The sequence below is a fragment of the Myotis lucifugus genome, unplaced genomic scaffold (genome assembly GCF_000147115.1).
Source record: "Myotis lucifugus unplaced genomic scaffold, Myoluc2.0 scaffold_18, whole genome shotgun sequence".
NCBI lineage: Eukaryota > Metazoa > Chordata > Mammalia > Chiroptera > Vespertilionidae > Myotis > Myotis lucifugus.
Genome location: NW_005871066.1, coordinates 8,521,337 through 8,537,351, shown reverse-complemented (window position 1 = coordinate 8,537,351; position 16,015 = coordinate 8,521,337). Strand labels below are relative to the sequence as shown.

The 16,015-nt window shown below is 37.4% G+C and overlaps 1 protein-coding gene across 2 annotated transcripts in view; it reads right to left on the bottom strand.

The window, feature by feature from the left end:
- Window positions 1-16,015, bottom strand: part of COG5 (component of oligomeric golgi complex 5) — a 172,125-nt gene that overhangs the window by 146,594 nt on the left and 9,516 nt on the right. For both annotated transcript variants that reach the window (XM_006085383.3, XM_023751073.1), the window contains exons 2-5: window positions 14,371-14,510; window positions 13,073-13,130; window positions 10,046-10,100; window positions 9,872-9,941 (exon numbers count right to left, since the gene is read on the bottom strand). In XM_006085383.3, coding sequence (XP_006085445.1) covers window positions 9,872-9,941; window positions 10,046-10,100; window positions 13,073-13,130; window positions 14,371-14,510 — 323 coding nt within the window. The remainder of the gene's footprint in view (window positions 1-9,871; window positions 9,942-10,045; window positions 10,101-13,072; window positions 13,131-14,370; window positions 14,511-16,015) is intronic.

The following is a 16,015-nucleotide window of genomic DNA, read 5'->3' as shown; positions in this document are numbered from 1 at the left end:
TGCCAATGCGCAGCCAAAGCTGACAATCACTGTCTAGGACTGCCCAGCTTCCTACCATGGACTCTTATTATTTCCAATCCTGGTTTCTTTTTTCTACGTCCCTAGGGGAACAGACTTAAAACTTCTCCCAATTTTACTAGACCTTAAAGAATAAGTATGCCCTACTTGAATTTTCCTAATTTTTTATCACTAATAATTATCCGAGAAAGTTCTTTTTTAAAAACTACCACATATGTCCTCCTATTACCTTTTCATTATCAGATCCAACACTGGTTCTTTACCTATCCGAAAGACTATGACATGAAATAAAGACTGATGTATTTCAGGGCACTTTCCTACAGAAGCAGGACCCAGGACAATTGCCTCGGGGAGAGTGGGGAGAAGGGAGACTGCTGAAATGATATATACTAGTATGTAATGACCTTCAGCGTCAGCAGTGATAATGAAGAGAAGAGAGACAGTCTGTGCTGTTGCTGCATTACCACCATCTCTGAATGGCCCTGAGGCTGGTTGAAAAGCAAGGACATCTCCCATCTAAAGAGGAAAATCCTAAATGGTGGCAATGAAAATTAAAAGCACTGAGAGCACAGGGTCCCTGAGGCTCCAGCTATAAACATTTTGTTTTTCTGAGTGAAATACACACATACCAGAGCCACACAGCCACATTCATGCACCCGTAACATACACACACACAACATATACAAACCTAAAATCAAATATGCGTTTATCTACACTAATAAAAGAGAAACATGGTAATTGGCGTACGACCGCTACCCTTTTCATTGGCTAATCAGTGAGTATATGCAAATTAACTGTCAGCCAAGATGGCAGCTGGCAGCCAGGCCGGGATCAGCGGAGCCGAGAGGCCTCCCGGCCGCCTGGATCAGCGGAGCTGAGAGGCCTCCTGGCCGCCTGGATCAGCGGAGCCAAGAGGCCTCCCGCCCCCGGGATCAGCGGAGCCCGATGGAAGCCCTGTGTGTTTATGCACCCTGGGGGTGCAGAGGTCCTGTCCTAGGCAGAGGCCTATGGCGAAAATTTCGACTCTGAGAAGCAGCCTACGGGCTGGAAGGCGGCTCCTCTGACCTCAGTGCTGGAGAAGACCATTAAGCAGAAAACTAAAGAAACCGATTTTACATCATTTCCCAGGTGGAGAACAGTTGGCATGTAAGCCCCTGACCAGTGCCCAGCCCCTCCTCTGTCAGTCTATCTCTCTCTTAGGTACCATGTTCTTTGTTCTGTCTTAACTGCAACTCATTTTTAAACTAGATTGCTTTTAAAAGAAGACTAAATAAAGTTTCCCTTAAGTTATTTAGGTGGTGCTGGGGCTGCTGGGGCTGCTGGGGGCCTGATAGAAGACACAAACATGCAATGGGGGGCCTGTACCCAGCATCCCCAAGGCCCGCCACCTTGGTGCTGGGGCTGCTGTGGGTATCAGAGACACAAACCCGCAGGCCCGGCACCCAGCAGACCCAAGGCCTTCGTGGCAGAACTAAGGAGCAGCAAGCCAAGCGGTAGGAAGCAGCAAGCAGGTGGGCAGTAACAAGGGAGGGGTCCCGGACTGCAAGAGGGCACATGCTGGGCTAAGGGACCCCCCACCCATCCCCAGTGCACGAATTTCGTGCACCGGGCCTCTAGTAAACATATATAAGTCAAAGGCAACAAGGTATTAAACATATTTGCCTGACTTCATTTATGAGTAACTATAGTCTGAAGTGCTTAAAATAATAAAGTCAATGACAAATAAGAATTTCCCCCCTAGAAAGTGGAAGATTTGGGCATCTTTATCTTTTAATTACTACATTTTATTTACTTTTTGAATAAATAATATAAGCATATGATTCAAAATTCAAAAGATAATGTCACCCTCATATCTCTATGTCCCAAGTATGAACTTACCCAAAATAACCACTATTATCAGTTTCTTGCTTGTCAGATTGAATTTTTAGATAGACCATCTCGCAAGTAGAATCCCTAGCAATCACTCCTCTGGGATTCTAAATACATCATGAGGAGAAATACAGATCTTACTTTAGTCTAATCAGAATTATCCTGCTAGAATTTCCCAGTACCTACCCAATAAAGGATGTAGCCTCAAACATTAAATTTTTGAGCTTATTTCTAATGCTTTTACTTTTAACCATATTAATCTGTCACCAAGTCTTATTGACAATTTTTCTGCTGCATAACATAATTGTTGCTTTACTTCTATTTCTACTATCTTCACCCTAATCCAAATCTTTATCACCTTCACCTTAATACTGTGGTCTCCTGGACAGCTTTCTGAAATCCATCCTGCCAGATTTATTGTCTTAGAAACAGTTTTCAGCACTCCAGCCCCATTTTTAATAAACTTCACTGGTTTATTATGTTGAATATTCTCAGAATAGCATTTAATAAAATCCTCAGTCAACAAGTCTTAGATAATCTGTAATGCATCACCTTTCACCATTTCCTAATATAGTTGCTTCCACTCCAATCAATTTTTCCTTCCTTATTTTTTATTTTAGAATGTATTATCAAATATAACACAAACATATTATTCAGTACTAAAAATAAATGAGCTATCAAACTATGAAAAGACATACAGGAACCTTAAATGCATATTACTAAGTGAAAGAAGCCAATCTGAAAAGGCTACATACTCTATGATTCCAATTATATGACATTCTAGAAAAGCCAAAACAATGGAAACAGTAAAAAGATCAGTGGCTGCCAGGTGTTGGAGAATGAATAAGCAGAGAACAGGTTTTTAGGGCACTGAAAATACTCTGTATGACACTATAATGATGGTACATATCATTATACAGTTGTTCAACCCCATAGAATGTACACCAAAAGTGAACCCTAATGTAAACTATGGATTTTAAGTCATTCAATTGTAACAAAGGTACCACTCTAGTGGGGGGGATGTTGATTAAGGAGGCTATGCATGATGGATGCAAGGGATATATGGGAATTCTCTGTATTTTCCTCTCAAGTATACTGTGGACCTAAAATTAGTCTTAAAAATAGTCTTTAAAAATATATAGATAGATATAAATACTACATAGAAAATCACATACAGAAATCACAGCTAAATAAACTTGGAACCACCAGGCAAATCAGTAGAAAGAACCATGTCAGCCACTACAGAAGCCCTCCAAGTAACCCTCTGCCAATCACAAAACCCTCCATCCATCCCCTCTACTCCTCATCCCAACCAAAAGAAACTATACTGCCTTTTGTGGTAATCACTTCCTTACTTTTATTTATGATTTTATTACCGAAATGTATATACATAAATGTTATAGGTTAATTTTCCTTTTTAAATGTATATAAATTCCCTAGACATCTTTTTTTTTTCTTTGCAATCTGTTGAATATATTGGATCATCTGTCCTATAGTTTCCCACAGACTGAATTTTCTTGATAGCATCTCCATAGTGTAATGTACCATGTTCCACTATCTCCTACACTTCCTATACATTAGTAGTTGTATGTAGGCAGTTTCATTAGGTTCAGGTTTAATATTTTTGGTAAGATCATTCATTAGGTGGTAGAATACTTATAACACGTGTATGATTTTCTCTCTTTTAGTGCTGTTAGCAACCACTGAAACAATGTCAAAATCCAATAAAATGATGACTGCAAAATGCTGATACTGCAATTCTATCATTTTGTCTTTATTGTGTAGCATACAAAATTTCTCTACTAAAAAAAAAACACACAACTTTACCCCATCTACTATTTGTTTAGCCAGTGGTAATAATCATACAGAAAAGTAAGGATAAATACTTGATTCTTTTGCATGGTTTATCAGTTTTTAAAATTAAAAACTGCTTTCCTAATATCCACCAAAGATGAACCATTAGTTGGTTTTGTTTCAGCTATCATTATGAACTCAAAGATTTAAGCATAATAAAGGATGCCAATCCATTGTAGCTCTTATCCATATAGATGCTCACACTGTCCCACTTTTGGACCGTTTGAGCCTCTGAAGGTGATCAAACGTACGGATCCTGTGGGAGACTGAGAGGTTTCCTGGGACACAGAACTTTCAATTCTAAAACTTGGAGAGTTGGTCATCCTAGAGCAGAGGTGGGGAACATCCAGCCGGAAATCATTAGGTCTGGCCCTGAATGATGTTATAAGTATCCAAATGGCCCTTGGCAGAAAAAAAGATTCCCCGCCCCTACCCTAGAGCCTAGTCAAGTTGCTGAATTCTTTTTTTTTTTTTCTTCTGAATTGGGTTTCTTTTTTTTTTTTTTAAGAGAGAGGAGGGAGGGAGAGGGAGAGGAAGAGGGAGAAACATCGATGTGAGAGCACAAAATTGATGGGCTGCCTCCTGTATGCCCCCGACCAGTGACTGAGCCTGCAACCTGGACACATGCCCTGACCAGGAATCCAACCAGCAACCTTTCGGTCCATGGGAGGACGCCCAACCAACTGAGCCACACTGACCAGGATGGCTGCTGAATCCTTTGTCATGATCTCTAGTTAGTAGTTGGTGGTATAAAAATATTCCAGGATCATTTTATATAGTCCATGTCCCAGACCTGGAATGAATGATTTATCAAAGGAGCCCTGGTTCCTTTTAAAAATCAACAGCATGTCAAGACCACATTCTGGGAATATAGATTTTCATTCCTGGGACTTTTCAATAGATATACATAGGAAATGTTAGAATTAAAATATGACATCAATATTCATTTTCTTTATTCCACAATACACATAAAAATTCTCAGATTAACATTATACATATACATTTGTACAAAAATAGTATATACATCTATAATGTACATACCATTTTAAAATAAAATGAGTTCATACTGATACTTTTGATTAAAAATCAAGAACACAGGGTGTGTGTTTAATCTTCCAACGTATTTCTTCTACACAGGGACTCTTGACTCTCAAGACAGGAAATAACAGAATTAGAATAATTTAAAATTATTCCTTAGCTTTGTTTCACAATGCACAGAAAACATTATCTTAATACAAAACCAACACTACAAAAATATAATTGCTGAAGATAGTTTTTAAAAATTGTTTTGTGCCCTGGCCGGGTAGCTCAGTTGGTTAGAGCAGCAGTTGCCAACCAGTGGTCCGCGGACCACCGGTGGTCCGTCAGGTCCAAAAAGTTGGCGACTACTGGGTTAGAGCATTGCCCCTGATATGCTAAGGTTCCAAGTTTGATTCCAGGTCAGGGCACATACAAGAATCAACCAAAAAATGGATAAATAAGTGAAACAACAAATTGATGTTTCTTTTTCTCTCTCTTCCTCTCCCTCTCTATAAAAATTGTTTTGCACTTGCTCTCCCCACATTTTTCTATAATTAGATTTTATTACTTTGCCAAAATATACAGCTAATTAAGTAAGTCAGAGAAAAACAAATACTATAAGATTTCACTTATATGTGGAATCTGAAGAGCAATATAAATGAACAAACAAAACAGAAACAGACTCAAAGAGAATAGACTGATAGTTGCCAGAAGGAAAGTGGGTTGAAGGACTGGGTGAAAAAGGTGAATGGATTAAGAAGTACAAATTGCTAGTTACAAAATAAAGTGCAGCACAGAGAATATAGTCAATAATATTGTAATAACTATGTATGGTGCCAGTGGGTAGAGGAGAACACTTTGTAAAGTAGATGACTGTCTAACTATTATGCTGTACACCTGAAACTAATACAAATTAATATTGAATGTAAACTGTAATTAAAAAATAAAGTTTAAAAAAATACAGCTATTACATACTATTCTCTCCTATATATCAGTCACTTAATCCTAATACTAATGTGCATCACTAGTCTTACTTTGATGTTACTCTAGTCATTTTGGTTGTCTCAAGCCATTATCAGATTCCTAGGAAAGGCTCATAGGAACCACCGACACATAGGAACCTGCATCCTTATATGTGAATAGCCATCTCTATACTTGAAAATCAGTTTGGCTGGTATATCAATTTCTATTGCTGCACAAGAAAACAACCCAAACCTTAGTGGCTTAAAATGACCTGTTATTTCTCACAATTCTGTAAGTCAGGTATTTAGGCAGGGTTGAACTGCTCCATGTGGTATGACCTGGGATTACTCACTATGCTGCACTCAGTTAACAAGGCTCACCTGGATGATATAAGAAGGCTTCACTCATAGGTCTGGTGCCTCAGTGCTTCTCTACCTGTCATCTCCATGTGGCTAGCTTAGGCTTCCTCACAGCATGATGGTGTCAAGGTATTTAGATTTCTTACATGGACAGTGGCCTTTCCAAAACTGAAACAAAAGTTGCTGTGCTCCTTGAAGGGTAGGCTGAAAACTAGCACAGCATCACTTTCACCGGCATGAGTTCCTTGGTTTTGCTATCCTAGTAACTCTATATGATTTACAATGTTTAGGGACAGTGGCATTTTATGCTGCTGTTGTCATCCTCCCTCTTTATTCCTTCCTAGTACATTCACTTGTTTGGTGGACAGGTATAAAGCCAGTATAATGAGTCATCATTCCATATTAATAATACAGACAAAATTATTTGATATCATATCAATTGAAAACTAAAATACTCCTACAAAAGTATAAAACGAAAACCATGTACATATAAAACATATTAAAAAGATAAAAGGTTTTATAGATGATTTCCTCCTTCATTCCAACATTTTCTTAAACATTCTTACTTATATAATTTCAAAGTTAAAAAAGTAAATAAAAAACTTTTAATTGAAAAGCTAATGTATATTTATAACCTAAAATATTTAGAGATGAAATGTAGTTAAAAAAATAATTTAAAATGATAAAAAAAACTTATATAATAGGTGTGTGACTTATCTCAATATAGTCGCTATATTTTTAAAAACATGATTAAAAGTATTTAAAAACTTACAAGATATTTATCCTCGGGTGAGGATTAAAAAAAAAAACTTATAAGATTTGAAGTTAAAAACTCATTTTCTTATATAATTTTAAGATAAAAAATTTAAAAATCCTATGTAAGGAATAATAGACTCCTCAAAATTTGTTTCTGAAAGAATGTTACTAAAATAAGCTAAGATAGAGCTAAGACAGAGATGATTCTTAGGGCGATAATTAAATTCAACTCATGCATTCATGTACATAGATGAACTCAGAAGCTTCTGCTTGAAGAAAGAGTGAAATGGTAATAAAAAGCAAAAAGAATTAAGTTTAAATGTGCTTTCTTCCACTTGAGGGCATAATCACAGAGATTTTAAGTTCAAGGCAAAAATAACTTCGTAGCTATTTCTTTCTTGCTTTCAAATACCACATGTATTTAAATGAAATAGAAGCTCAAAGAATGAAGAGATTAAACAGGAACATTAAAGTTTCCCAGACAAAATGAACAGAATAAAAATGGTTAAAACATAAGCTTTCAAAGAGGCCTCAGACTTCAAAACTGTTTGAAGGGCAACAAATTTCTAAGATAAACATCCTCCCTAAGGTAAGATGTTTATCATTCAATACAGGAAGAATTAAATACTGGATATAAAGGTACCAAAAAGTACCTAGGCATATTTCGTTTTCCTTTTATTCTCTTCTCTCTTCCTTCCTTTATAATAACTTGACCAAATTCAACTTGATTGTCCCTGTAGTGTAATATTTTTTAGAGTAAGAGCACAGAATTAGGGCTAATAGTTAATAACAATAAAAATAAAAAGTGCTTATCTTAATCACAATCTTAACCTCTCATGCTTACATCACCATAAAAAATAAAAACATCCATAAAAGTAACTCTCACAGCTTCACAGAATCATAGCATTTTAGAGCTAGAAGAAAATTCACAAATCCAGCCCACACTTTCATTGTAAAAATGTACTATACCATCACCACTACAACAAAAATGATAATTATGTGAGGTAAAGAATGTTTTAACTAACCATGTTATTAAATCATTTCACAATATATCCACATGTCAAACCATCAAGTTATACACCTTAAACTTATATAATGTTACATGTCAATTATATCTCAATAAAGATGGGGATAGAAAGACACTAAAGTTTGTTCATCATCATGCAACTAGTGATAAAGAGTAGCAGTCAGAGCTCATAACTCCTAAACTGTGCTCTTTGTTGGGGGTTTTTTTGATGTGTGTGTGTTGTTTTTTAATGCCTTTATAGATTTTTAGAGGGAGAGGAAGGGGGAGGGATAGAAAGAAACATCGATGAGAGAGAAATATCAATCAGCTGCCTCCTGCATGTTCCCTATGGGGGATCGAGCCCACAACCTGGCATGTGCTCTGATGTAAATCAGACCTTGACCTCCTGGTTCATAGGTTGATGCCCAACCACTTAGTAACAATGGCCAGGCATAGGAGTGTTTATTTATTGGCAGAACTATTCAGCACTGTTAGTCCTTATGTGCATCACAGAATGTTGTTTTGATTATAGATTGTTTGATTTTAGGCAATGAATTAAAATTTAGTTAAATTAAAATTTTAATTTCTGTTCACTTCTCTGCTTTCAACTCCAGATCTTAAACATGTTGGAATCATGTTTCTTTTTTTTCTCCCTTGTTCAATAGTTTTTTGAAAGTAAGTTTGAAGAATCTTATTTTTGTCACCTGCCTAGGTATTAGTGATTAAAAAAAAATTTGTTTATGCAGGACTTTATGATGTAAGAAAAATTTCAAGTATTCTAAATCATTCCATTTTTATAATTACTAGGGGCCCAGTGCACAAATTTGTGCACCTTGAAAGGAACAGTAGGCCACAAGGCTGCAATGGGCACAGGGGCAGGTTTCGGCTCATCCTCTGTGCTCCCGTCCAGCCCCTCCCACCACAGCCACCAGGTCCCGTCTGTCAGCAGCCCCGCTACCGCCACCGCTGCTCCCACATGCTGACAGCGTGGAGCGATTAGGGCCGGTGCTGTCAGCAGGTGCATGCGGTGGCTGCTGCCCCAATTGCCCCTCAGGAGCAGGGGTAGGTAGAGAAGCCCTCAGGGGTGATCGGGGCTGGTAGCCACTGCTCGCACCCGCTGACGGTGCCTGCCGAGCAATTGGGACCAGCACCGGGCACTGGCAGCAGTTGCGAGCAGGGCCATCGCCAGCAGTGGGTGTGAGAGGTGGCTGCCAGCCCAGATTGCCCCTCAGGAGCAGGGGGAGGTAGAGAAGCCCTGAGGGGTGATCGGGGTTGACAGCCGCCACTCGCACCCACTGACATCGCCGAGCAACTGCAGCCAGTGTAGGCGACGGCAGCGGGTGCGAGCGGTGGCTCCAGCGCCAGCAGCAGGAGAACATGCCCAGAGGGACCACGGCGCGAGAGCAAAGAATTTTCAGTAACCACCAGAGGCTGGCCTTGGTCTGGCACCCCTGCTCACCTGCTCCACCAACCCACTATGACCAATACCCGCCATGTTCTGCACTCTGCCACCTGCTGCTGACACCCGCCATGTTCCGCGCACACCCCCTAGTGGTCAGCGCTCATGATAGCAACCGGTTGTTTGGTTGTTCTGCCGTTCAGTCTATTTGCATATTAGGGTTTTATATATGTAAATGTTTAGAGGCTACAAAGCTCATCATTTTATTGGTGAATAAACCAAGGTTCTGAAGTTCCTACAGCCAGTATGCAACAGCATTAAGACTGTGAAACAGATTTCTTTCTCTAAATTTAGTATTCTTTGCTTTTGATTCTGTAGAATATGTAAAAAAGTAGAAAATATAGTTTCTGTTTTTCGGAAGCTTTTTGTAGGTAAAAAATACACAAAACAAATCTGGCCCAGACGGTGTGGTTCAGCAGTTGAGTGTCAACCCAGTAGAGGGATTGCAGGAGGCAGCCAATCAATTATTCTCTCTCATCACTGGTGTTTCTCTCTCTCTCTCCCTCTCCCTTCCTCTCTGAAAACAATAAAAATATATTAGAAAAGACATGAAAACTGAAAACCTACCTGAAGTCTTGCTAGTTGTGCAGTACGGGATACTATTTTATTATATGGCTCAAAAATTTTTGCTTTCATCCTAAAGGAAAAATAAAGAGAGGAGTGTGATAATAAAATCATCTTCAAAATATCAACAGGTGATAATCCTTCCATTCCAATTATTTACAAAATGAGTAACAGTACCTATCAACAGCTCCCTGTAATGCCCCAATTCTTGTCTGCATCATCTGAAGAACACCTAGGAAAACATAACAGCTTACATTACTTTACAAATTTACAAGGGCTCAAATTGGGTAAAATATTAAATTAAAAGAAATATATATACATATACAAATATATAGAGAAAATTTCAAGTTTTTCTGCCACTATTGTAATCTAAGCAACCAATACCTTTTACCTGCACTAGTGTAAAAGCCTCTGTCTCCCCCTCCAATCCTTGTTCTGTTGTAGGCAATTAGACAGACATGGGCACAGCAAGGACAATAGGCCAGATACAGAAGGGAAGGCTCCAGGTGCCTAGCAAGGTACAATCAATTGTAGGTAAGAACTCGCCCAGGGTGACTTTTCCCCCCCTAGCATATCACTGGTCAGGTTTGGACCCCTTGACCTTTCCTCCCCAGAGATAACATCTAGGCCTTAATTGTATTTCAGCTCCAGGCCCAGATAAGCAACAAAACCAGCCTTGTACCAGATGCATGGAATAATGACCCCCTGCCCTAATTGGTGCTGGCCAATCAATCAGCAGAGACAACAACCCTGAAAGGGCACACCTGGAAAACTGCTGAATATTCTACTGAGATCTTCTCCTGGGAGCACCCCTAAAATTTCACCCTTAAAACCCTTAGGACAGAGGACCCAGTGCACTCTCCCTTCTGGAAGCACACCAGTGCCTTTCCCTTCCCCTCCCTGCCCCAGGCACTTGAACATTAGTTTCCTCACTCCCAAGCTCCAAGGGCCCTCCCTTCCTTTACCTACATAACTCGTTTCCTAAGCCTATTTCTTCTAGGAATTACTTCTTCTACCTCTGTGATTTACCAACTAACTGTTCTTATACAGTCTGGGTCTTGGCTCTGAATTCTTTTCCAGCCAGAACCCAAGTACCAAGGTTGCTGAACCTGGAATTTAACAAATTCTCAATATTAAAATGAATAAATGAACAAAAATAAACAGGGGGTAACTTTTAATAAAATAGGTTTGATAAATGCATCTCCAAACTACTTATATGGCAAATATTAAACTATATTAGAAAAGACATGGGAGAAAAAGCAGATGAAGTACAAGTTGGGGTAATATTCCTTTTCAAATACATATCACACTTTTCAGCATCTCAAAATAATATCCTAAAGGGGTCAGAATACACATCATGCTAAATGAATACAACTAATTCATACTTTGACTTTTTATGTTCAAATAATCTGGAGAATATTCTTAGGTAATCATCGGAATTCAGAGAAGCCAGCCTTTGTACTCTATGCAACAGGGTGGGAACGACCAGCCTGAGGGCCAAATAAGGCCCATGGTATCATTTGATCCTGCCAAGGCACTAGGGGTGAGTTAATTAAATGTTTGACCAAATATAGCAGACTAATTTTTAAGTTGATAATTTTGTATGGCCCATGAATAATGTTATAAATATTCAAATGGCCCTTTGCAGAAAAAGTTCCCCACCCTTGCCATACAATCATGGAACAAATAGCTATTCTAACTCAATCCAACAGTATATTTTAAATATTGTAATCAGTGAAAAGCATTCTGGGAAAAACAAGCACATTACAGTACCAAACACATATAAGAAAACCACAATTTTTGTTGTGATAATTCATATATACACACATACATTCATATATGCACTCAGAATCATTGTACTACCATGCCATCCTTATGGATCTTACAGATGAGAAAATCATTTAACGTTTGTTTTAAAAAAATTACCACTAAAGCCGAAACCGGTTTGGCTCAGTGGATAGAGCGTCGGCCTGCGGAGTGAAAGGTCCCAGGTTCGTTTCTGGTCAAGGGCATGTACCTGGGTTGCGGGCACATCCCCAGTAGGAGATGTGCAGGAGGCAGCTGATCGATGTTTCTCTCTCATCAATGTTTCTGACTCTCTATCCCTCTCCCTTCCTCTCTGTAAAAAATCAATAAAATATATATTTTTTTAAAAAAATTACCACTAAAACAGGATATTACTTACTTGCTTCCAGAAACACATACAAAATATTTAGAGATTAAAAAAAAAAATTTAATCTCCAGTAGTAAGTCAGTACTTAGAGCCTAGTGTTTATGAACATGGTCTGATTCACATCCTTAATATTAAAATAGCAGACAAACTATTATTTCTGAAAATACTAAGTTCTTCATCAAGATGTCTTAGAAACAGTGTACAAGCTGAGAACAATACCTCTGAGTTTATAAGAAACACTGGGGAAAGCATTAAAGAATATTGCATCACAATAGCAATATCATTCCTCAAGAATTTCATCAACACAGAAAAAGATCACTTAGCTTTCTTTTGATGTGCAGTGATTAATAACAGTAATCACAACACAAGCAATAACATAAAACACTATATTAACATTTCATATTTATGATATAGTTTAATCAAGAGGGAACAAAAATTCATAAATATTAGTCAAACAAAAATAAGATTTATCAAAATAAAAACCCAATGTATTGTTATTCTACTATACTTTCATTGAAAAGCGTTTCAAAGAAAGCCAAAAATAAGAAAAAATTCAAGCTTACTTCCACTACAAACCACTCTGGTGTTGCTGATGTTTTAGTTGTTTTAATTAACTAACAGTTAATAGAAGTACTAAATGTGTGCCAGAAATTGTTTTAAGCATTTTGCTAACTCATTTAATCCTCAGAATAACACCATGTTCATACATATTAATACTTTTCTCCTATATAGATAAAACGGAGGCACAGAAATATTAAGTAACTTGTCTAAAGTCACACATCTAGTAAATGGCAAAGCAAGAATTGAAACCCAGATAGTTAGCTCAGGGTTCAGCAAAGCTTTATTAACGATTTATTAAAGCATAGCAAGACACATTCATTTGTATATTTTCTGACTTCTTTCACTCTGCAATGGCAACAGAGACAGTATGGCTTGCAGTCTAAAATATTGACTATCTGACCCTTAACAGAAAAAGGTTGCCAATCCCTGTTCTAGCTGTATATAATCTGTAATAGTTAATGGAAATATACCTTCCAAAGACTCAATCCCAGTTGCTTGTGCCAATAAATCTTCATGTCTTGCAACAACCTGAAAATCAAAAATGAATAATCAGCATATGCTCTAAGTATAAGGTATTTTTCATTGTGATCGCCATGTAATCATACAGGAAGGGCGCAAACATTAACATGAAAAAAAAAATGCAGGTGCTTAAGATGCATTATTAGCAGGAGCACAAACACACTTATAGTTCAACATAGAGGGGGAAAAAAAATACAGCCTTTTCACTAGCCCCTCACTTTCCCAATGCGATGTGCAAGTGGAGTTGTGCCAAATCTGAAAAATAAAAAACAGCTAATTCTTGCCATGCTAATATATGCTTTCACTTTAAAGAATGTTTTCAAACATCAGATTCTCTTAGTTCTTGAACTTAAATTCAGCATAATCAAGACCACATAATTCACCCAACCACTGTAGCTCAGTGGTTGAGTGTCAACCTATGAACCGGAGGTCATGGTTCAATTTCCAGTCAGGGCATATGCCTGGGTTGCTGGCTCAATTCCCAGTAGAGGGCGTTCAGGAGGCAGTCAATCAATGATTCTCTCTCATCATTGATGTTTCTATCTCTCTCTTCCTTCCTCTCTAAAATCAATAAAAACATATTCTAAAAAATAACAAAAATAAAATTTAAAAAATGTTTAAATAAATTTTTAAAAAATAAAAAAATTATAGAATTGTAGTTGAGACAGGAACCTTCAAGATTTTCTACAACAATCTTCCTTATTCACTCCCCACTTTAGATAGATTTTTTTTTTAAAGCAAGAATCAAAGGCATTAAATGATATCAATGGCAACAGCACAGCTGAGATTAGGAACCATCTCCTAAGTCCCTATATTGTGTTCTATCCACCACAAATTGATCAGCTTTCTATAATTTCACCAATTGTTATACTTTGTGCTCATAATATGTGAACTGCCAATGTGAACATTCCAATTTTTCTTATTAACATCTGAATGTTCTACTTTCAAATTCCATTTTCTATTATCTTTATCAAAGTCATCTTATTCTTTGCCCTCCTATATTCACTGCACATCAGTTAAGGTGGTGAAAACAAAGTATGAATAATATATTTTGAACAGATCAGTATATTAGTTTTTCAACTAAAAAAAAGTAGTTTACAAAAAACTTTGCCAAAGTATACTTTGAAAAATAATCCACACTAATCTGTTTTGTAAATATTCCTTTAGACTAAATAATGAAAGGATTATTAAAAATTATAAATTATCACTTTAGGCTGAAAAATTTGCATGATCCAGAAGATGGAATTACCTGTAGGTGTAGTTCTTTATCCAACTGACTGATTCCTTGGGCAAGTTTTGCTAGTTGTTCAGCAATTACAGCTTGATGAATAGATTGGGAAGTATAAGTTTTTACATCAAAGTCTTCATTTAAAAAATCACTATAACACTCTGAAAAAAAAATAAGAAAAAGTCTTTTTTAAGTACACTGTACTAAACCGCAGATAATAAACAACAGAACTACAATCATAATTAACATATTTTGAGGTCTTTCTAAAACTGCTGTAAATATTTTCCTTCTTTAAAATATATATTTATTGATTTCAGAGAGGAAGGGAGAGAGAGAGAGAAACATCAATGATGGGAGAGAGAATCATTGATCGGCTGCCTCCTGTATGCCCCACACTGGATATTGAACCCTGGTTCATAGGTTGATGCTCAACCACTGAGCCATGCCCGCCAAACTGTAAATATTTTATGTGATAAATGAGGAGGAGGCAACAGCAAAAGAGAGTGGTAATTTTCACTGGCAGCTTACTATGTGCCAGGCATTGATCTAAGCACTTTACAATTATTAACTCATTCAATCTTCACACAATCCTGCTTGAACTATCATTTTCCCCATTTCACAGATAAAGAGACAGCAAGACACACGCAAGCAACTTTTCTAACCTGTCTGAGATTTAAACCCAGGCAGTCTAGCCCACACTCTGAACCACTATGCTAAAAGCTTACTTTTATCAGTGAGCCAATAAGAAAATTGAATAAAATATTAACTACTCAACATCGCCTTCAATGCATTAAAACAAGGTCACTGACAATGACAACAGAAAAAGTGACTATATTTTATATTTATGGTCTCTGATATCTCTAGTTCAGTGGTCCCAACCTCTTTTTGGCCTGTCCCACCTAAGCATCTCTAAAATCCTGATTCCCCCCGTGACATATAATTCTTATTATTCAAAAAGTGAACTCCTAGTCATGTGGAGGAAGCCTAAAAGGCCATTAACTTGGACTAAACAAGCTTCCAAAGAACATGGCACCTATGAAAGAGAAAAATAAAAGAACAAAAGGACAGCTGAAGTACTGAGGAAGAAATCACCAAGGAACTGTTAAAAAAAATAATAATATGAAATGACATGAAAATAAAATAGCAAATAAACTTTCAAAACATATAATAGAGAACTGAAATGCATAAATATATACTGTATGTCAGCGGCCGCCAACCGGTGGTCCGTGGACCACTGGTGGTCCGTGAGGTCCAAAAGGTTGGCAACCACTGTTACATATGAGGCCCTAGAACCATAAGAAATGCAAAAAATTCACTATTAATAACTCATTCTTGAACTGACCCCCTTAAAAACCAAATTGCTGAGAACCACTGCTCTAGATCAATGTACAAATAATGTTATCATACAGTGGATCTGAAATTTTAATAGAAATAGGCCAACACAAACTTATAGTTATTACTAAAATTTAGGATTTATGGTTGAAAGACTAAATGGAAAAAGGAACTGTTCAATGTAGACCCTTAATAGACTAGAAAAAAGTGATACTAGCTGTTAACATATCTTTCTGTATAGAAATCCCCAAACCTGTGAATGAAAGAAAAAAATGGAGAGAATTATGAGTTAAAAATAAATACGTAGAAGTGAGCTCAATGTAGGTATAAACCA